The sequence below is a fragment of the Polypterus senegalus genome, chromosome 1 (genome assembly GCF_016835505.1).
Source record: "Polypterus senegalus isolate Bchr_013 chromosome 1, ASM1683550v1, whole genome shotgun sequence".
In the NCBI taxonomy this organism is placed as follows: domain Eukaryota; kingdom Metazoa; phylum Chordata; class Cladistia; order Polypteriformes; family Polypteridae; genus Polypterus; species Polypterus senegalus.
This window is the reverse complement of record NC_053154.1, coordinates 42,703,082-42,725,403: the sequence shown is the minus strand read 5'-3', so window position 1 is coordinate 42,725,403 and position 22,322 is coordinate 42,703,082. Positions and strand designations below refer to the sequence as shown.

Genomic DNA, 22,322 nt, shown 5'->3' with positions numbered 1-22,322 from the left:
TAACAGGTCAGGCTTGAGACATTCTGATCACCCCTTGTATATTTAGGATTTCCACCCAATTTGTTATTCAGTATGCCTGCTCCTATTACACTTAACCTTGATCTTGAGCTAAACAAAGGAAAATGAACCCAAGAAAAAGAACACATTTGTGTCTATGTGATGTATTCACTAGTAAAAGCTACCAGACAAAAGCAAAGTCTTAAGGTAACCTGCAATTGTACACTGAAAGTTATAGCACAAGAAACTTAATTACTTTTTTAAAACCAGAGTCTGTAAATAATGTACTGTAGTAATTTCTGCAGTAAGCATTTGCCTGATGGTGCTTGTGGGATATGCAAGACATCAAATAGGGAACACTGCATGGCAGAACTAATACTGCATTGTCTTAAAAAAAAAAAAAAAAACTTCATGTACGTAACCAAAATGAAAAAGATGTATGAGATGCTTCTACAGTATTTAAGCTTCTTGATGGTGACATCATCTTCCTCATCAATTTTTATTTAGCTTATCCGGTCATAAATAACATCACCAGTTCTATCTGTTCATTTATGCTTTTACCCACCTGATTTATTTCACTTCATCATTTTACACACTTTTGTCATGTCTCCTCTTACTCCACCCTGTATTTAAGATGAACAGATTCGGCTCCTTTTGTCTTTTACCACAGCTTATTCACAGGAGTCCAAACGTTAGTATAAAACAGTCTTCTATGGACACTGTCTAATGTGACATCTCTCCTACAAACTGGGGATGATTCCAGATATGGCCTCACAAGTGTGTCGCACAACTTTACATTTTGACCTTTATGCTGCACAATGTTAAGTTACAGTCCTGAACCTGGCCTTCTCTTTGGCTTTTTTTCAGTCCTGGTTGTGGACACTGATCAGTCAACTGAGACTTGCCAGACATTTTTGCTCCCACAAGATGTGCACTGGGCCATGCCAGTTATATCTAATGTTGTTGCATGTTGTGTGTAACATTTATTTCCATAAAACTCTGTCACATGTGCACTCAAGTCCAAATCCTATCATGTTTGACCTGCACTAATTGACAACTGCAGAGCTTACTGCTGTCCGCACATTTAATTACCTGGTTATTTTCATATTTATTAACAGAGAAGCCGGCACAGCAGTAAACCTTTGGGGGTCCTCTTGTTTAATACTGGCAGAAGGGTCACACCATTATCATTTTTAGATCAGTGTTACTTTTTAGTTTAGTTTTACTTTTTCATTGTTAGATTAGCCTTACCTAAAAAATCCCAAATAAAGACATTTTTGAAGAGCCGAGGAGATTTGAACCCATGCTGAAACACCAGCTCCAAAGCAGAGACCAAGCCATTTTCTCCACATAACAGCAGTGTCAAACTTCCTCTCTGGCAGAAATAAATAAAAATAAATAAACAAAAGACATTCTAGGTCTATGGTAATAGCATAAAAACGAACAATATTTATATTATGATAAATTTCTATTTCAAAAAGTAAAGATACGTCTATAGTTTTGTAAACACAAAATGAAAAACAACTAGGTTGCTAGTAACATATGACTGGGGATTTACAGTTAAAAAAAAAGCTGTATTTCTGTTTAAAATGGTACCTTTTTCATATTTAGTGTGTTGGAGTGCATTTGCTACATAACTGCGAAAATTAAGCTCTGGGCTTGCTGTGGCGTCCCTGCCTCTCTGAATGAGAACAATCAGGCTTTGTGGTGCATCTGTGCTCAAATGTGCTCAATAAACGCACAGCTTCTTTCTTAACAAGTGTGATGGATAGTTCAGTAAACCACCAGTGGTTATATGACTCACATGCAGCACGCTGCTACCTCAACTTATTAAAGTACCTTCCTACATACCACATAAGGAAATAAAAACAAATATTCTAATTCAATATGGCAAGAACCATAGCCCATACAAAAATAGACACAAGGTAATCAATATAAAGGCACATTTAATTACACAGAGTCATCATTTAACCTAAATGGCGCATCATGGGGATGTAAGAGGAAGACGAGAGTACTCTGAAATAACCAACACAAACACAGGGAGTACATGGAAAACCCATAAAGACAGTGGCCAAGATGGGATTTAACTAAACACGAAAGCAGCATCCGGTTAAGAATTATTACTAAATACTATATAGTGAATGATGCATTATTAAATATATATATTTGCAATGAATAAGTGCTTTCCTTGCTATTTCATAACTGTTGGTTGACCTTACCTCTTTCTCTGGTTTGTGGAAGTGCTTCACTATGCCATTCATTGCTTCGCCAACACTCTCCTGTATCTGTCCAGTATTGAGCTCTAGAAGAAGAGATATAAAAAACATGCAAAGCTTAATGTCACCCAAGTTTTTTAAACTGTGCATTCTGATTTAAAACAGATACACCTTCTAAACCAGAGTCAGTCAGTCAGTCAGTCAGTCATTCTCCAACCCGCTATATCCTAACACAGGGAAATGTGGGGTCTGCTGGAGCCAATCCCAGCCAACACAGGGCGCAAGGCAGGAAACAAACCCCAGGCAGGGTGCCAGCCCACCACAGAAAATCATAGATGTGTACTGTCAAATGATAAAGTTACTAAATGAAGCAAACAGATTTTAAAATTAATTTCCATACTAAGAAGAATCTGGAACATTTCAAATGCAGAGAACATATTTAATTTTGACAAGTTACACATTAAAAGAGGACTGTTGCATATGACAGTGGCACTGGATTTAAAACCATACTGTATATCACAAATTATGTGTCACGGAGCATTGCTTTACAGCAACTAATAGATTAATGAATCATACTTTTCTGCTTCTGCATACCTTATAATTGTGCAAGAATCCCAAATAACATACATACCTCAAAAAATGTTAATATCTGTCTATGTCTTAAGTTAGCAACCATATGTCCATTCTATAGTCACAGAAAGAAAATGTTTATGGCTATCTATGGATCATGGCAGACACCTTACATTTCACAATTTTGAATCACATGTGTATATTACCAAACAGCGTATAGCATAAAGCAGCGGAAAAAGCAGAAATGAATGCAGTGAATATGAATACACACACCAGAAACTCCAAACTGGACACCCTGTGTACAGAACACAGATGTTAGAGCTGATACAGATGTGTGTGTGTTTCTACCCGTATTGCTATATTCACTTTCATACGACATTTTGGTTTGGTAGGACGTGTGCCTTTTCCTCCATCGTTCATCAAACTACATTAATTTTTGGCATTTATTTATCATTGGCAGTTTTTACACATGGCCAAGCATATTGTGTGTTACTTGGACAAGCGCAACCTCAAGAGCAAATGGGTAACACATAAAAGCTCTTAATACAGAAAAGCAAAGAAAACTAATTCCCAATGAATACTGGGTGTTTATTCAACAAATTGTGCATAACAAAGGACTTATTGTGCACTTATTATTTAATATAATGAGGAATTATGTACAGTAAGCTTAGAAGTATATACAGTATACATAACAAGCATTTAAGCATTCAAGTTACATACATAAATAAAAGCATGTAAGTGTACAAGTTACTATATTTATTCATTTCTCAGCCTTACTTTGTGCTTCCAGTTCTAAACACTGTGCACCCTTCCAACAGCACACCCTTCTTATTGAGGAAAGCTGGTATAGTTTTAAGGGAATATTCCACCCAAAATTTATATTTTCTTTACACTTATCACATGTATTTAGTGGTGATAACTGAGAAAAATATTTAATCTCATGTTTTCATGGAGAAAGAAAAGTTTATGACAGAATACAAGCCAATGGTAACCAATGCTGTACAGCTGGGTTATTCAAATGGCAGCCTGCAGGCCACATGCAGCCCAGAAGCAACCTCTGAGTGGCTGAATCTTGAGGTCCTGTCAGGGATCCAGACTGCAACTAAAATGGTCTGAAGTGTAACCAAAAATAGGCTTTGGCGATTGTTATTTCTACTTAGTTTGCAAGTTGAGAATGAAGTCATCGAAACTTTAAACTGATTATATTGTAATAGGCCCTGTGGTGGGCTGGCGGCCTGCCCAGGGTTTGCTTCCTGCCTTGCACCCTGTGTTGGCTGGGATTGGCTCCAGCAGACCCCCATGACCCTGTATTTAGGATATAGTGGGTTGGATAATGGATGGATATTGTAATAGATGCAAAAGGCCATTTTTTGAAACTGAGCATATGTGCCATTAACATGTGTCGGTATGGGCTCCGCAGTCCACCGCAGGGCCCAATCTGAAATTGCCAGTAAATTTAACCAGTGTATGATTTCGAAAGAACATGCAAAATGCAAATGGACAACTGTCAGGCACAGGGTCTGAGTGCAGAATAACCTCCCCAACAATGTGCTGCCCCAAAGCAAACAGTGTGAACTAGAAGGATGTGTTGCCTGCCCAGTCCTTAAAAGAAATCAGCAAGAAATGTTAACTGACAAATACAATCACTGTTTACTCACTTGGTTTACTGTTCGGTGATATGGTAACAAATCTCCTCATCATACTAGGAGACTGCTGCATGGGCGGTGTTCTGCACAATCGCTCGTCACTTTCCATGTTGGGTGTTACAAGTTCTCCTACCAGGATACGTTCTAAACTACCATCATCCACTCCCTTTCCTAGCCAACGTCCACAGGGAAACCTTGTGCCAAACAAAAAGGTATCGTTAGAGGAATTCAGTTACAAGTAAGCAGATTAAGTTAATTATTTCATTGTGCAATTAGATACTAACGTAGGACAAGAGACATGAATCTATACTCTGTAAATGATTATGATAAAGTAAAAGCAAATACTAGCCTCATACTACTGTACACTTACTTGTACAGTACACTTGTACACTTACTTGAAAGTGAAACACAGAAAAGTGTACGCAAGTGGCACGCCAAACAAATGACTCGGGAACACTGCATTTTTTATTCAGATTGACAAATTACAATGCATAGATACAGCATGAAATAAGGGGCAAAAGTAATTTACAGAACATAATATCATAAATTGGCTCCTAGCGAACAAGACAAAGAAAAGAACATCTTGTATTCTAATCTGTTGGTGTCAAGTGGTCTGAACCAAAGGCACTTCGTTTACATGTTTAACATCTCGGGCTCCTTTTTAGCCACAGTTAAAAAAAAAATTAGATAGTATAATTTGAGCCACAGTACTCTTTCCGTTAATAGTAAAGCTTAAGTAGTAAATTCAGCATTTAGTGAGGCCATAATAAAACCCCATCCATTTTCCAACTTGTTTAATCTATTTCAGGATCATAGGCATATGGAGCCTGTCTCGATAACATCAGGCAGGTTGCCATGTAACATGGTATGTAAAACAATATGTAATTGATGAACAGATAAAGGTGTACTTTGTTTTGCATATTTTCCCAATAAGGCTTACACAAAGCAAATCACACTCACTTGTATGCATGACCAGTTATCTCGTTTCTGACGATGACGAATTCAACCAACCACTTTGCATACAGTCCTGAGTTATCATGACCAATCTGGACAGTTGTCAGTTTCCCAAGATTTTGACACTAAAAGTCCCAAAATGACAAAAATTAGACACAAAGAAAATATTAGTTGCAATGATAGTTTAGTCTCTTTCATAATGAACGTTTAATTAACAAGCTCTTTACGGTGCTAAATGACACACTAGTAAAGCCTCGTCTGGAGTAAAGTGTGCACTTTTGGGTCTCCTTGTAAGAACAAAGATGTTGCAGCATTAGAGAGAGTCCAAAGATGATCAACTAGTTTGACTCCCATACTAAGAGGTCTAAGATATTAGGAGAAATTGAAGGAACTGAACCCTTCCAGTTTAGAGCAAAACTCCCAAATCAAACCAAGGTGGTTTCTTCTGAAAAATGACTTGCAGTGGTTTTGTCTTGAAATCTTTGATTATTGAAGAACAATCAGAAAGATGTCAGCTTTTAAACTGAACATAAATACTTTTCAAATAAGAAAAACACAAAAAGAAAGATGCCATGACAATCAAAGTAAAAAAAAAAATCCACATTTCCTCTGTGTCGGGGTCACCTTACAAAAGCTCAGATTTCTGAATATGCTGTAGCCACAAATGATAGCATTATCTTTTTTTTCCCCAGTAAATATCACAGATTTATTCTTTATTGTAGATATCATCCTAACAGAGGATATAACTTACCTCAAAGGTCATTTCAAGAATGTTTTTAGGAATTTGTAAGACTCCCGTGTCAGACATCTCTCCAGATATACAAATCCATGGGTTGGCTGTAAACATGGAGCCCCCCAGTTTTTTGCTGGGGATAATTAGTACGTGATAAGGAATCACTAGAAATAAAATCAAAACAGAACACTATTAGCTTTAAGAAATAAATGTATGTTAAAGGGAAGTATAGCTTCTGAAAAGGTCAGACAGAATATTTGAAAGGTAAAGAGGCACCTAAAGATGGGAAATGTGTGAGATCAACAGAATTCTTCCCATATGGAGGGGCAAAAAAATATGCAAAATATAAAAATGAAGGAAAAAAAATAAACTGGGACCTTCAAGAAAAAACTCAGAAAAGAAAAAACCAAAACACTTCACTGTGAATGAGTCATCACATGTACGTTCAGATCTACTTCCCACAAATCAAGATGTTAATCTCTGTAGTAGTTGAGGATTTCCCTGTGGTGTCTGTGATGTTTTCTGGAAAGGACCTTTGCTAAGACGGAGATTCATATAAAATGTTGCTGCTGATGTACAGTATCAGACCTTTAGATGAATTGCATGGTGAGACACCCCAGCAGTAAAATATGCAGTGAAGCATCTAGACAGTCAATCATTCAGCTACTAAAAATTACAAATCATTAATTTAACAACACTATATAAAGATCTGGTTGCAGACATTTAAATGTTGTTGTTGATGCTCTTGAATGCCATTTAAGAAAAAGGAACATGGCTTAATATCATACAATAAAAGAGTATTCACTACAAGTAGAGGCTGAAAAAACAACTTGGAACAGCCTGGCCTAAGAGATACTGAATGGAGACTCTTCAATTTCTTAAGAGCATAAACTTAAGTAGTCCAAAGCTGTTCTTTAAGGAGACGGGGAAAGACGTCAAGAGTAAACTGGGAAAGGAACAAGGAAATGGCTAACTATGAGCTTTGCGCACCTTGTCTACGTGGGCTTTGGGGGTCACGGGGTACTTTGAAAAATTTACAGTTACACCCAAAAACTAACATGTACCTTTTTGTAACCCCAAATCCAGTCTGTTATTCCTACAATAACAGGCAGTATATAGCCAGAACAGTCTACTTTTACCTTGTCATCTTTTCGTCTAAACTCAACCTAAATGTAGGTTATTATTTTTATTGACAATAGGTTTTATCCCCACCTTCAGCTAGACACATCACACATAATACAGCACTATGTGACTAAACACTAAAATAACATAATAAGTTTTAGTTATGTAGTGCCTTCCATACACTCAAGGACATTTTACAATTCAATAAACACATTAACAAGACAATAGAAATTACATACAAGAAAATGAATTAATACTCATTGAAGAGATCTGCTTTTAACAGGAGTTTGAAATGAATAATAGATTTTTCCTCGCAAAGGCTAAGAGGATGAGCATTCCAAATTTTAGGGGCTATCACACTGAAAGCTCTGCCACCCATAGTTACTAACCTGTATTTAGGTACAATGAGTCAGTTAGCATCCGATGATCTTAATGCACGAGCAGGAGTGTAAGGAAGCAGCAGTTCAGACAGATAATGAGGGGCTAAACCATGAAGGGCTTTAAAGTTGAGATGAATAATTTTATATTCGAATCTTGAAGAAACTGGTAACTGCTGGGCTGCATTAGGAGTGGGCAGGAGGAGGAGTATAGGAAGCTAATCAAGGACTTTGTTAATTGGTGCGACTCAAACCACTTACATCTGAACACCAGCAAAACCAAGGAGCTGGTGGTGGATTTTAGGAGGCCCAGGCCCCTCATGGACCCCGTGATTATCAGAGGTGACTGTGTACAGAGGGTGCAAACCTATAAATACTTGGGAGTGCAGCTGGATGATAAATTGGACTGGATTGCCAATTCTGATGCTCTGTGTAAGAAAGGTCAGAGCCAACTATACTTCCTTAGAAGGTTGGCGTCCTTCAACATCTGCAATAAGATGCTGCAGATGTTCTACCAGATAGTTGTGGCGAGTGCCCTCTTCTACACGGTGGTGTGCTGGGGAGGCAGCATAAAGATGAAGCACACCTCACGCCTGGACAAACTTGTTAGGAAGGCAGGCTCTATTGTAGGAATGAAGGTGGACAGTTTGTCATCTGTGGCAGAGCGATGGGTGCTAAGCAAACTCCTGCCAATCATGAAGAATCCACTGAACAGTGTCATCTCTTGGCAGAAGAGCAGCTTCACTGACAGACTGAGGAGATCGTTCCTCCTCCACACTATGCGACTCATTATTCTTTATTTACACCCGGGGTTAAACATACATTTTTACTACTCTTTAATTTAATATTGTTTTTTTTTTTTGTATCAGTATACTGCTGCTGGATTATGTGAATTTTCCTTTGGGATTAATAAAGTATCTATCTGTCTGTCAATGCAAATCATAAAGGAAAGGCGTGATGTGATCAGATTTTTTAGTGTGTGTAAGTAGACAAGCAGCAGTATTCTGAACATATGGTAATCTATTGATATATTTAGTGGGGAGGCCATTAAACAATGCATTGCAATAGTCCACACGGGTAGTGATGAAAGAATGAATCAGTGTTTCAGTATCCTTCATGCTGAGGAAAGAATGCAAATGAGCAATGCGCTTATCTGTGGTTGAAAAGTAAGAAGATGATCAAAGATGATACCCAAATTATGGACTGATGCTGTGGGTTCAACCAGGATCCCATCAATGTCAATTTTTAGCCCACGAAGGGTAGAGAGGATAGATTTGGTACCAACTAATAAGATTTCTATTTTATCAGGATTAAGTCATAAAAAATTCTCTGTCATCCAAAGATTGATTTCCCAAATGCAATCTGTCAGTGCAACAGGTGAAGATGTTGCAGTTGCAAAGTTGTGTGTCATTGGCATAGCATTGGATGCTTAGACCATACCGACGAATAATCTCACCTAATGGGAGCATGTTAAATGTTAAAGAAAACTGGACCTAGAACAGACCCTTGAGGGATACCTTGTGTGAGTGAAGTAGTGGCAGATTTGTGTTCCCTAATGAAGACATAATACTGGCGATCGCTGCGGGAAGATGTGGACCAAGAAAGAGCAGAGGTTCTTTGTTTTCCTTATAAATAAAATACATGGTAGGATGGCACCAGCAAAATAAGGCAACTAACTACATGAATATTTCACTGGATATAAAACAAAAACATAATGGAAATAAAACACCAATTCCCCTTCACTATATATTCACTAAAACATTTTTCCAAACAGCAGTACAGATTTAAATTTTGTACCTCCAGTTTTCCCACACAGAGCCCGATTATTTGCAGGATGCTTTCTTCAAGTTATGGTAGAGTATGAATGTGCAACGTATGAGAACATTTTATATAAGACACATTTTCCCCTTTAAGTCAGTGCTTTATAATATTTTGAGTTGGTGCGATGGGTAACTGTGACATGTATGATGCCAGTTTATTTCACAGTAACAACTGCATCACAGAATGTAGCACATGTCTGTCTTTTCACTTCAACGAAATTAGCAGCAGTGCAGGAAATATCCTGGAATGCTGATGCTAAGGCAAGGTCTTAAGTATTGGTATAGGGAAAGTGAGAGAAGCGACTGGAAAACTTCACATTCAACGTGAGAGGCCTTCAAGGTATCAGCCAAGCTTCCAAACGTTAATGAAAATGCCTTCCACTGGAGCTACAATGGCACTCTTATATAAGAGACCTTATACATACACAAGCAATGATTCAGATGGACTCTACCATCTCAATCTAGAAAAGTCTAACAAATCTATTTTGACAGATGTTTGTCATTTTAACATGAAACACCTTTTTATTTTCATCTTCATTTATTATGCACAGCAACAATTCACTTGGTAAATAATGCCTGGAATGACAATACTTACAGACTGTAGTGAAAACATTTGTGAAGCAAAAGTAATCCACAGCATTGAAGGAGAGAAGATGGTACAGGAATTGTTCTTTCTCATCATCACAACGCAAAAAAGCGTAACGTTTGTATAGTTTTCTAAAAGGCAAAAAACAAAGTTAATTTTTTCACACCATTTTTGATCAAACAGTATTATACTCTTTAGTATGTGCTCTAAAACAGGTCAAAATGGAAGATTACATTTTTTATTGCTGCCTCCATGCACTCAACCAGTATTATTAGTGCCGGGCAAGTGAAGGGGGTGCTCAACTTAAACTGTCATCTACTGCACCCACAGTACCAAAGCTGCAAACTTTCATTCTGTTTCATAACAGAATTTCGTCAAAGCAAGTTAGATATTTTTCCAAGGACATTTAGAGCTCTGCAGTCCAAGTGCACTTTGCAGCAGTTAACTTAAACTAGAGTTATAATTCATACATTTTGTCTCTTCAGCGGAGAAGTTCACAGTGACCACATGTCACTTTCTTTATAGAATTTTTCTAGTTTCTTTTGGGAAATTGCCAGATGCCCCCATGCTGAGCAAGTTAATCCACTTATTCCACTGTATTATGTTACTTTGTATTTACAAGTTAACAAAACCTGCTTAATACCACCTGTACTTCATGTTGGTCTGATGTTTACAAGCAAAAGTAATTGTAAATTACAAAATGCTATTACTGCATATTCATATTAAAATACTTGTTTACTGAATGCCTGTGAATTGGTGATATGGCCAGTTTTATTGATTCTTCTCTCAAGCAGGCATGTTAGAACAAGTAAGAGAAAGAACAAAACTAGACTACTCAAAAAGAAACAGTGTGTTTAATGAATTTATTGTTAGTGTACTTAACAATCATGAATGAAAAGTGTTAATGCTGACCTTCTAAACCTATGCAACTGATCAATTCAAATGTGCGCTCTTACTTGGTTAGCTCATGGTCAGACAGCAGCTGTTTCAGGTGCCTAGAAAGCAGTTTTTTCTCCATTGATAGTCGCACCCAAGCCCTGGCCTTCCCAACATCAGTTTTGATCTCACTGATATTCTGAATATGTCTAAAAGGTAAAAAAGCCTAAGTTATTCAAGTAAAATTTCATATCACTCACACAAACTCTATCAACTAAGCCAAATAAAAGTTTTGTCTATTACGATATCATGATATAAAAACCGTAATACAAAAAGTAAAATGCCTTATATATTACAATTATTCACCCGGTTCTATACTATTATAATTTCAATATGTAGACTAGAAACTTAAAGGTCATAAATTCAAAGTATTATTTTTAAACTTCACACAGCAGCAATAAGTCATTACACATTTATCTTCATACTTGTGCAATCAAACAGTCAAGCTCTTTCAAATTCCCTGTTTATTTGTTTAAAGAGCTGATAGAAAATGGTTTAGCTCATATTGAAGAATATCTGGCCAGCCACAGAGTGCTCAAAGGCAAAGAGAATTCTGGGAGCATTAAACAGACTGAGCACTAACGACAAAACCCTAACCAATAAACCGCACACTGGTAAGCAACAGTCAATGGTAACACAACATTTAATGGTGGATTCACTAGGTGGCAGCATTCCCGTGATTTATGTATGCATATCAGGAAAAAGACTAAATGCTGTTTAAACTTCGGACTAGAGCTCTGCTGCGTCTCCACACACAAGGCTTCTGACCACATCACCGCTGCCACCATGAAGAGCAAAGGCAGTGCAATGCATTAACCTCTCAGTCAAGATGAATGATAAAAGGCCACTCTCAGTCAAACCTTCCCAGCCACATGAGAGTACCAGTGAAGATTTTTGCCAGCTATGGTCAGAGATGAGCAAGACCCAGAACTAAGAACTGCTCTGAGATCATGTCTCTAGTGTACTCAAATCTAGGCATATCTCTTTCTGAACCCTGTTTCCTCCAACCTTAATTACACATGAGGTGGCTTTCTACATTCACAATGGTCGTAGAAAAAGAAAAACTTCAATGAATGGAATTTGGTGTACAGGACTGTCATAGCTCCAGAACTATAAACTTAAACAGCAACCAAAATAGATCTCAAAGGTGAGAACAATAATAAAAACAAAAATGCAACCCCCTTAGAGGCCCCCCCTTGGTCAATCAAACAGAATTGTCAGAGCTGGGTTTGGGGAGGTGTCCCTCGTCATTTTCAGAGCTAGTTCCCCTTGAATCAGTGAATGATTATAATCATCAGTACAGGTTTTATTCCCACTTGGTGAATAGAGTACAAGTGTCAGAATGCAGTCCCCCTTGGTGAACTCACCACAAGCATTGGAGCAGTGGCCTGCCTCAACCCACTGCACGACCCACTACCAATATAAACAATAGGAAATTGTGAACCACGCCTGTGAAACACTGTGTTATAACATATAAGCCATAGAGAGCCTTTTGTGGTTCTTGATGATTTAAACTGTGATTTTCATGGTAAATAACCATTGTATACTTTCAAATTCATGCAAACCGCATACATGCTGTGATTTGTAATCTCTGTACACATGCAGCATCAAGCAGGACCATACCATCTGAGAAAACTAGCCATCCATCATCACAGTGTACTTCAAATGTAAATGTTATATATTTTGGCTTCCTTAGGAAGCCTTACTACCACAGATATGCATCTGTTCCAGTTGGGACCACTGTCCATTTCTCCACTACATATTTACAGTCACAAAGGTTATCCAGTGAATCAAGCATTGGTTAAAAGCAGAATGGCAGATCTTAGCCTGTAGGAACTGTAGACATGATTTTCAAGGACAACCATACAGTTGGACAGTTAGGGAAAAAAAAAATCTACAATGTTGCCAATCATGCCCACCTTAAAGGTGTACACAGGCGTAGGAGTTAAAACATAGAGTATATTAGTTTAATGCCTTAATGTAGTTGAGTGTAGCACACAACAGTGTGGGCTCTGGACACTCTCACATAGCCACTGAGGGATGGTGGGGTTAGTGAAAGTGGTGCAGGGGATGCAATGACTTGCATAAATAGACATGAATGATGCATGTAGGCTTTGGGCCTCTCTGTTTCACACTAAACTTCTCTTATAAAAGATCTTTTTTTTTCTTTTCAAAATTTGTTTTTTGTGTGTCTGGGGTCAGGGCTGCCATTCAACATTACAGTTTCCTCAAGTCAGTTTCTGGAAGAGTTAATGTTTATTTACATGGGCTGTACAAAGTGACAATACACCTTCACCTTCACACGTCTTAAACAACTATTATCATACACTGATAATTTCTGTATTATCTATATCTATTATTTATTTATTTATTATATTACATATCTTACCCATCAATATTGCTGCTACTTGTTTGTCCTATCTTTGCACAATGTCTTGTCTTGTTTGTGTTTTAATTTAAAATTTTTAAATTTTTAGTCTATTTTTAATTTACTATTTGCACATCATGTTGTTACACTGTGGACCATGAGCTTCGCAATTTCGTCTATCTGTATACTTGTATATGGTTGAGATGACAATAAAGTTCACTTTGACTTTGACTAATGCATGTTGTTCTTTTTTTGTCTGTTGTGCTCTACTACGTGGCTTGTGATTTCTCATGTTAGATCACCTGTGAGGCAAGTGTGAATACCCATTTTGTGTTTTAACTGGCAAAAGCTGGTCCTGCACACTACAGAAATAATGACATAAGCTTAGGTCACCTCAGGGTCTTTTGGAATTTTCACAGTTAAAAAACTGACTGGGTCTGTGTCCTCGTAAACTCTTAAGTGTGAAAGACATCTGAAGCCACAAAGACTTTTTCAGTTTCTCACATTTTGAGCAACTGTGATTTTTAGCTATGCATTGTATGTATCCTTGAGTCAATTTAAAATTTTTAAAACCACAAGTTACACAAATTAGTAATACATCAGGAGCTGCAGGTCGTTTAAATTTGTGCCACAGTACTGATACAAGCATGTTGCAGCTCCTCTTCTTGGAAACATTATAGGATTTACCACAAAATGTTTAGGCTGGAATCACATTCTCCAAACTCCATGCTTTGCTTTACTTTTCTGTAGGCTACAGCATCTTTTTAATTTGGCAAAACTGTCATAACACCAACTTGTGTTCATTTTTCAAGAAAAAGATTTTGAATATTTCTACATATATTTTATAACATTAACAATTAATACAATGGTTTGTATGGTATGGAAGATCAACAAACTGGTTTGCCTTTTCCATTAATTACAATGAAGCTCTCCATTTTAATACTTTCTTGTTTATTATCATGGCACCAGAGGGTGGTTAACATGCTGCATGATGGTCAGAAATACAATTAAAAACTTAATTATTAAAGAACTTAAGAACTTGCAGTTACTCTGTGTATGGGACAATATGAATACTACTGAAAATGAACACAAGTAACATGAAATAAATTCCAGCCAGAAAAATACATTGTTACTTATCTTATTCCTTTCTATTTTAGATTAAATAAAAAAGCAATAAAACCATAGTAATAGTATATTTCAAAATCAGTATCTGGGAAACAAAGATACAGAAATTTGCGCATTGCTTATTTTTTGAATTATACTTAATCATTTATTTAATAAGCAAATTATTTTTTTTTTAATTTTAGGAAAGATGCACACTGGGGCATTCAAGTCACTGTCATTTGCAGACTAATTATTGGTAGGAAAAGCACATTATGTTCAACGATTCAATTAATAAATCTTAAATATGATTTAATAATATGCTCATTTCACCGATCTGTAAAATAATAATTAAACATTGTGATCAAAATTAATTTGTTTGTGCAGTAATGCTAACTGTGAAATAGCAAATTTATTCCAGGTTGCTATTCTGACCTGCGTCTTGAATACTGAAGTCATTAAAAATAAACTCCAAATACTGGTCTGGATGTCAACTTTACAAGACTTACAATGAGAAGTTGGTCTGGCCTCACCAAATTTCTTTAAGGTGATGTTGCCACACTTATCTCTCCCCAAAACCCTGTGTTCCTGCAAACTAAAGCAGCAGATGAAGTCAGGACTTCATGTCACTTTAGAGACAGGCAACTTCAGTCCAACAGGCTCATTCACCTACCCAGCTCATCCACCTGAACCCACTTTTCCATTAGAGTTAGGGCAGTCAACTCAGTCTTCACCACCTATGTGACACGACAGGCATAACCAGGTATGGAATGGCGGGGATCCACAGAAAAAGCAAACAAGGAGTGTGCACAGATGTCACTTGTGACATCTTAGTGGGAATTTATATTAACAACAAGGGATATTCTAGGAAGAGGGTAGTGTAGCATACATATAAACTTGGTGACTAAATAACAATATTAAAGTGCATAAATATGATCAGCACTCCTAATAAGTTACTAAGTTGAAGTGAAGACCTTGTCCAAGAAAGTACACTGCAGGAAAACATTTTTAGTTCTATATGATAATGTTTATAATAATATGCTTATGCAGTTACTCTCTCCCAAATGCAAGAATAAATAAAAAGCATTAACTTTGTGTCAGGTGGATATCTGTGGAGGAGGCCAGCTGGCCTGGTGTGAATGTGTGCATAAATGTGCCCTGCTCTGCAGCAGACTGGTATCCCATCCAGGATTAGTTCTTAACTTGTACACAATGCTGATAATATTGAAGCATGAATTAGACAAACATTGTTTATACTGTAAATGAATGAGTAGATTCTTTAGATAAACGACTATTGGCCAAAACATAGGTTGGAGGCCTGTCAAAAATCAATCTGCCAATCAGCAACAAATCTGCTGTCGATTTATTTATGAAGCATGTCATGAATCCACACTTTCAAGTTGTATGTCTTTTCCAAGTCTATGTAGTGCATCTTTGACACTTAACTCAAAAGTACAATGATATTAAATATTTACCCAAGGTCACGTTGTAACTCTGATTACTGTGCTAATGTGAAATCTCATCTCAAAAAACTAAAAACACAGCTCAAATATTTTCTTCGAGATACTTTAATTCTGATACACATGTATTGCATTTTGTTTGGTATGACTATAATGAAATGTGATCAAGTACCGGAAGATGACATCTTTAATTAATAAGCTTAGATTAATTAGTAGCTTCTTGGATAGCAGTAACACACTGTGTAAATAAGAAATGTAAATGTCACAAGTGACTCGTAAATTTCTGCACTAATTAGCGCTAGTGGCACAAGCTCCGGATCAATGCTTAGGCTGGGGGCCTCTGAGGCTGCGATTCAAAGATCTATCTTTACAGCAGTGAATTAACTAATGAATATTTCACACAGGAATACTTTTTTATATAACCGTTCCACCCATTTTTACTTGGATGTGTAAGTTTGTGCCTTGGACTACCTAAGGTACCCCCCTTATAATGATTAAAAACTGTTAAAAACCTCAATTTAATAAAAGTATGCAACATTTTAGTACACAATTTATTTTTTCTCCAGTTTTCATGATGCAGTTTAGTATCTTATAAATGCTTTATTGTAAAATGCAGCTGAATTGGCTAAATAGTTTTAATATATGAAAAAAACGGTAGCACTATTTTGAATGAATATACTGTATCCCTTAAAAGTTTTTAACTTTACTTGTTTTTATTTGGACACAAAACATTATAGCAAAACACTGCACAGATGAGAGTAAGTTATGCTTCATAAAGAATCCAGAAAAAACCTAGCATTCAAGTCCCACCTGAAATAGGGCATATAAACAAAGTGTGCCATCTAAAAGAGATTGCAAAACTGCCATGGTATAGAAAAAGTTAAGTCCAGTGTGTTTACACATACAGTATATTAATAAGATCTTGCCAAGTTCTGAAGATGTTCTGAACAGATCCTAAAAAAGAGATTTAATTTTTTCCAGTTTGAAATAATAGAGAACTTCCCACTTAGTTATAGCAGGTTGATTTAGGGTCTTCCAGTTGAGCAAAAGAAGACTCATGCAAGTAATGCAGTACAGGAAATCACAAGCGAATTCTTCACAGCACAATTTTATCCCATCTGGTATTACTCCAAATACTATTGTTAAGACGTTAGGAGTGACTTTAAATGCAAAGCGACTTTGCGATGCAGGCGCTTGATGACATCACTCATAAGTTGGATCTGCAGCGGATACATTTTACACAGTTTTAAATGTGGTATACATGGCTAATTAAAAAAAAAATACTTGAATTATTAGGCTGTGCTTGGTGCATATTTATTTATTTTATGAATGGCCAAATTCCATTCTTTTTCTGGGATTTTTTTTATTATAAAGTCATGGTGCTTTTATATCAAGTTTACAGCCTTCTCACAGTTGCCCACACAAAATTTGGGCAGTGAGTGAAAGATGCAGAAAATAGGGCAGCAACACTAACCTCTCTGTCAGTACACTTCAGAACATACTTAGTGTTTACTCACTGTAGGAAAATGATGGAATTTTAACCCTCATGGAACGGCAAAATAAATGTAGGAAAGAGACATAGAATTGTAATAGAATTTTAACTCCGTTAACTATAAGTTTTGCCTTTGACAATGATGGTAATCCACCTTAATAAAAGGATAAGTGTCTGTGTGTCCATCTGGTTGCTACTGTATGTCTTTGGCGCATCACAAACTTTAAAACTCCTTTTACAAATCTTATACCAAATGGCATATAACAGAAGAACATGCATTGCATTGTGCAATGAAAACGTTAATGCAGGGTTTTACGTTGATAACTTGATTTCAACCCATCTTAAATGGGTAGCACAGACTTATATCAAGGTAACTGAAGCATGCTCTTTTAAAGAAACTTAATAATTCAATTTATTGATAAACAGGGATTATAGAAATATAATAACTGCATATACATTGACATAAAAGACCTGACGCAAGACAGATGAGCCAGACAAACATATAACATAGAAGAGGCTGGCTGTTCACTAGTTATTCAGAGTTCTAATTTATCTTGGCACTAAAAAAGTTTTATGATACCAAGTCTTTAGGGATCATGTCCAGTGTTGTGTGGAGTTGTTGCTGTTATTGCTCCAGGTTCAAGTGGAGGATTCATCCTGTGTTGAAGCACATCCTCTCTCTTTGTGACGTGGTCCTCTGTTCATGGTGTACTATGCTTTTCTCAGTTCGCTGTTAAGCTTTCTGCTGTGTCATCTTAAACCTCATAAGGAAAAGCATTATTCTTTCTGGCACAAAATTGTAGGTTCTGAAGTTCCCTTCTTAAAACAATGCTGCTTCTCAGTCTTCTAAGACAGGGCTCAGTCACTGGCACACTGGCAGATTGGATCTCAGGTCCACAAAGAGTAGAGAATGTCAGCTTTCAGCTCTCCAAAGAGGGACTGGCTCATCAGCTTTTAGGTTTTATAGAGTGTAAGCAGAGAGTTCAGAGATGAATGCAGCTGGTGTTAAAGAAAGTTGTAACCTCTGGTGATTAAAACCCCTACCAGTTACAGAGCAAGTGCCTGCCCATGAATGTGTTATTTTGTCAATCAAAGGCATCCATTTAACAACTTCTGTGCTGAAGGGTTCCTTTGCTAGAATATCTTTTCAACTCTCATTTACACCTTTTGTTATAAGATGAAGTACAGGCTGATCCTGGTACGTTAAGAGCTGCAGTTAAACCATTTTCTCTGGAATGCTGATTGGGGGTTATGGTGGATTTATGAATTCCTGTTAAATTTGCTGTCTTACCAAGCCTTGTGTGCCACTAAAACTCCTGGCAGAATGGGCAATGCCATACTATGATACTTTAGAGGCACCAATAAATGTAAAATGTACATCTAAAAGCACAGTACCTGAAGAAAGCCCACAGATGGTGAACCAATCAAAAATCAAAACTGAAGTCTGTTAAACAAAGAGGCCATAACACTAACCACTGTGTCATCATGCCACACAGTAAACTTTTCAGGCTTTTGCATCCTCTTTCATTTGTAGAAGATTAAAATAATACCTATTGTAGCTAAAGTGTAATGTTTTTAAAAATAGACAGTAGGCTTTGCTGTAGTTAACTTCCTCTAGTACAGTTTAAATGAGCATACTGTAGAACTTTGCATTACCTTCCTTCTAGTACTTAATATCTATCTCTTTCTTGGCCTCTGTCTATCCCCCTGTTTACTAAGCAGCCAAGAATAAATTTATTTTACAAATGGAAAACTGCTCCAGTGTAGTAGCTTAAAGGGACTCTCAAAGTCGTACTGTATATGGAAATAATGAGCAAGGACACACAAAAAAAACACCTGGTGGAGTCTTGCCAAATTTAAGAATTGCATGCATTTCAGGGAACACACATCAGCTCTACATCACACTGGAGCAAAAACTCACACAGGTGCATTTAAATCCACTAATGGGGTTAGGAAAGAACAGCTGGAGAAAGAACAATCAACAATTTAGAAGCAAAACAAAGTAAGGATCAAAAAACTAAAAAAATAGCAGTAAAGCAAAGATTGTACTTGAGTAAATACGGTAACTATGTTAATACATGTTTTTGCAAAGAAAATAATACTTGCATTACGTATATTCTATATTATTTAAAAGACGAAAAAAAACTGACCGCATATCCTGAATGAGTGAAACTTTAAGGGGGCACATGACAGGCCCAACATCAGATTTTCTCCTTTCTGTGTCCTGGATAAAGCCTTAGGAAGGGAAAAAAAAAAACAGTAAGAGAAAATAATTTTATCTTCATATGCTTAAATTCTAAGTGAAAATGATGCAAACCTGGTGTATTCAAACTTCCTGACGTCGATTCCTTTTTCTCTTTACTTTCCTGATAATGCAACATGTGAGACCACAATGCAGATTTACCCTGAAAAGCCACATAACCAAAGTTACTTTTACAGAAAACAACACAAATCTAGGATAGCTACAGACTGGATTGTGCGACTAGACTGCCTTACCTGCTTAACAAGCAGTCCATGACTCCAAATTCTTTCTAGGAGATCACAAAGACTAGCTATGAGTGTGTTTTCTTCTACTCCTGTGATGTTGACCTCTCCGTGGCCCAGCTCCACAGCTTCTCGACCCATTTTTTCCACCAGCATCCTTTTTGTCTGGGCAAAAAAATAAGAAATAAAAAAATAAAAAATAAATAAATAAAAAAAAAGAACAACAATGGAAGTGAGGGGTGGGGGCCGGGCTGTAAGGGGGTTGGTGGATTAATAAGGTGGGGTTCAGCGGAGTGGTGGCACTGAGGCTAAGGATCTGCGCTGGTATCCTGAAGGTTGCAGGTCTGAATCCCCATCACTGCCAAAAGAGATCCTACTCTGCTGGGCCCTTGAGCAAGGCCCTTAACCTTCAATTGCTCCAGGGGCGCTGTACAATGGCTGACCCTGCACTCTGACCCCAAACAAATTCCTAATATGAGAAATTGTATAAGGCAAAATAAAGAACAAAAAAAAAAAAAAAAGAAGGCGTTGGTCATAAAGTGTCTTATTATTTGGATGTTCTTATTTTATGGACTGTCCTTTTCAATGGCAGTGGGGTTCAGAAGGTGTTGGCCAACCGTCACCCTGACCGAGTTGCAAAATTCAATGGCACTGATTGGAGAGGATGTTCATGGCTCAACAGCATTAAAGGCACTGCACAAAAATGAGCCTTTTTGGAAGAGCAGTGAGGGGGAAGCCATAACTGAAGATATGCCCTTGTCTGTAAAGAACTTACAAAACATCACCTGGAAGACACTGCAAAGATGTGGCGGAAAGTATTATTGTCTGATGAAACTAAAATGAAACATTCTGGCTTGAACACCAAACAATATGCGTGGTGTGAGTCTAACATTACACATCAACCAAGTACCACCATCCCCACTGTAAAATGTGGTGGTTGCAGCACCATGCTGTGGGGATGCTTTTCAGTAGCAGTCTGGTCAACTCTGATGAGAAGATAAATGCTTCATAATACAGGCAGACCCTGAAAAAAAACCTACACTCCTCTGCCAGAAAGCTTAAACTTAGTATTTCAACAGCACAGTGGCACAGTTTTCACACTGCAAGAGCAAGAGAGTGGCTTAAAATTAAGAAAATTGATATATTTGAGCATCCAAATGTCTTTAATCTGAGATCTAAAAATTGCTGTCCACTGCCACCCCTCAACTAACCTGGCAGATAGTGGACAATTCAGCAAAAAAGAATGGACAATCTTGCTTTACCACAGTGCACAAAAGAATTTAAAATGACTTCTTACTATAGTAGCTGCGAGGGGTGTTTCAACAAAGTACTCAATGAGGAAGAAAAAATCTTTACAAATTGTTTATATATAAATATAAATACACACACACTTGAATACAGCATCTGCCATAATAAAAAAAAATTGACTTATACAGTAAAGCTAAAACCTGATACAGACTTCCATTGGGGTAAATTAGTCATTGTAAAGTGTAAAGACCAGGGATTCATTTTCCAGCAGACACTATACTGAAGAAGTGAACTGACTCTATATGATCTCAAACGTCAGCTAATTTAAAAACATTTATATCTAAAACTAACAAAGTAATGTTTAACTTTTATCTACTGTATATGTGAAATCAAGGATTCCTAGCTTTTTAGAATATAAACTGTTAATTTGAATTTGTATACAAGATGCAACCCAAAACTTTTTAGACAAGTTGTTTTAAAAAGAGTACTGTGCATTACATCTAGTGACCAACACTGCAACTACGTTGTACTATGCTTCATGTACCGTTGTACCACTCCTCAAATGATTGCTGATCATTTGACTATTGGTAAGGGTACAGTTCGCTGGATTACAACTGAGGGCTTGAGAAAAAGAAAGATCTGCGCAAGATTTGTTCCTCACACCCTGACCACAGAGCAGAAACAAGAAGGCTGTGTTTACTGCCAGGATCTTCATATAATGGGACAAGATGAACGTTTTTGGGAAAATATCATTACCGGTGACCAGTAGAAGAAATTCAGTGTGCAGGGACAAGGGAGTGTAACAACATTTCAAAAACTGCTTTCCTGGAGGACATGAAGAAGTTGAAGGAAAATGCAAACAAGTGTATTGATCAAGGAGGAATGTATTTTGAAGAAAAAAAAAAAATATGTCCATATAAGAATTTATCTGTGTTTTATAACAGTTGTTTAAAAATGTTTGTGTCTCACCTTTTATATATTTTTTGCTGATGTTTTCATGTACAGTACGTGGTGTACGTGGTGTACAGATTGTTCCACAGGTTTAGCACAAAGCTGCATGGTACTGTCTTCTCAGATACCACCATGCATCTCTCTCTGACAGACAGTACATGGGGTCACTGTAATGTGAGGCACTTCTTGTAGCCAAAGACCCAAAATATTGAACAAAGTGAATGACTGAAGACACAGTAAATCAAACTTTTGGAAGGGTCA

General features: G+C 37.1%; 1 protein-coding gene across 4 annotated transcripts in view; it reads right to left on the bottom strand.

Moving 5' to 3' along the window:
* Positions 1 to 22,322, bottom strand: part of dennd5a (DENN/MADD domain containing 5A) — a 115,469-nt gene that overhangs the window by 10,178 nt on the left and 82,969 nt on the right. For all 4 annotated transcript variants that reach the window (XM_039748193.1, XM_039748211.1, XM_039748202.1 and 1 more), the window contains 10 exons: positions 19,875 to 20,027; positions 19,696 to 19,783; positions 19,529 to 19,613; positions 10,978 to 11,106; positions 10,031 to 10,152; positions 6,135 to 6,280; positions 5,390 to 5,508; positions 4,442 to 4,623; positions 2,217 to 2,299; positions 1,249 to 1,372 (listed from right to left, as the gene is read on the bottom strand). In XM_039748193.1, coding sequence (XP_039604127.1) covers positions 1,249 to 1,372; positions 2,217 to 2,299; positions 4,442 to 4,623; positions 5,390 to 5,508; positions 6,135 to 6,280; positions 10,031 to 10,152; positions 10,978 to 11,106; positions 19,529 to 19,613; positions 19,696 to 19,783; positions 19,875 to 20,027 — 1,231 coding nt within the window. The remainder of the gene's footprint in view (positions 1 to 1,248; positions 1,373 to 2,216; positions 2,300 to 4,441; positions 4,624 to 5,389; positions 5,509 to 6,134; positions 6,281 to 10,030; positions 10,153 to 10,977; positions 11,107 to 19,528; positions 19,614 to 19,695; positions 19,784 to 19,874; positions 20,028 to 22,322) is intronic.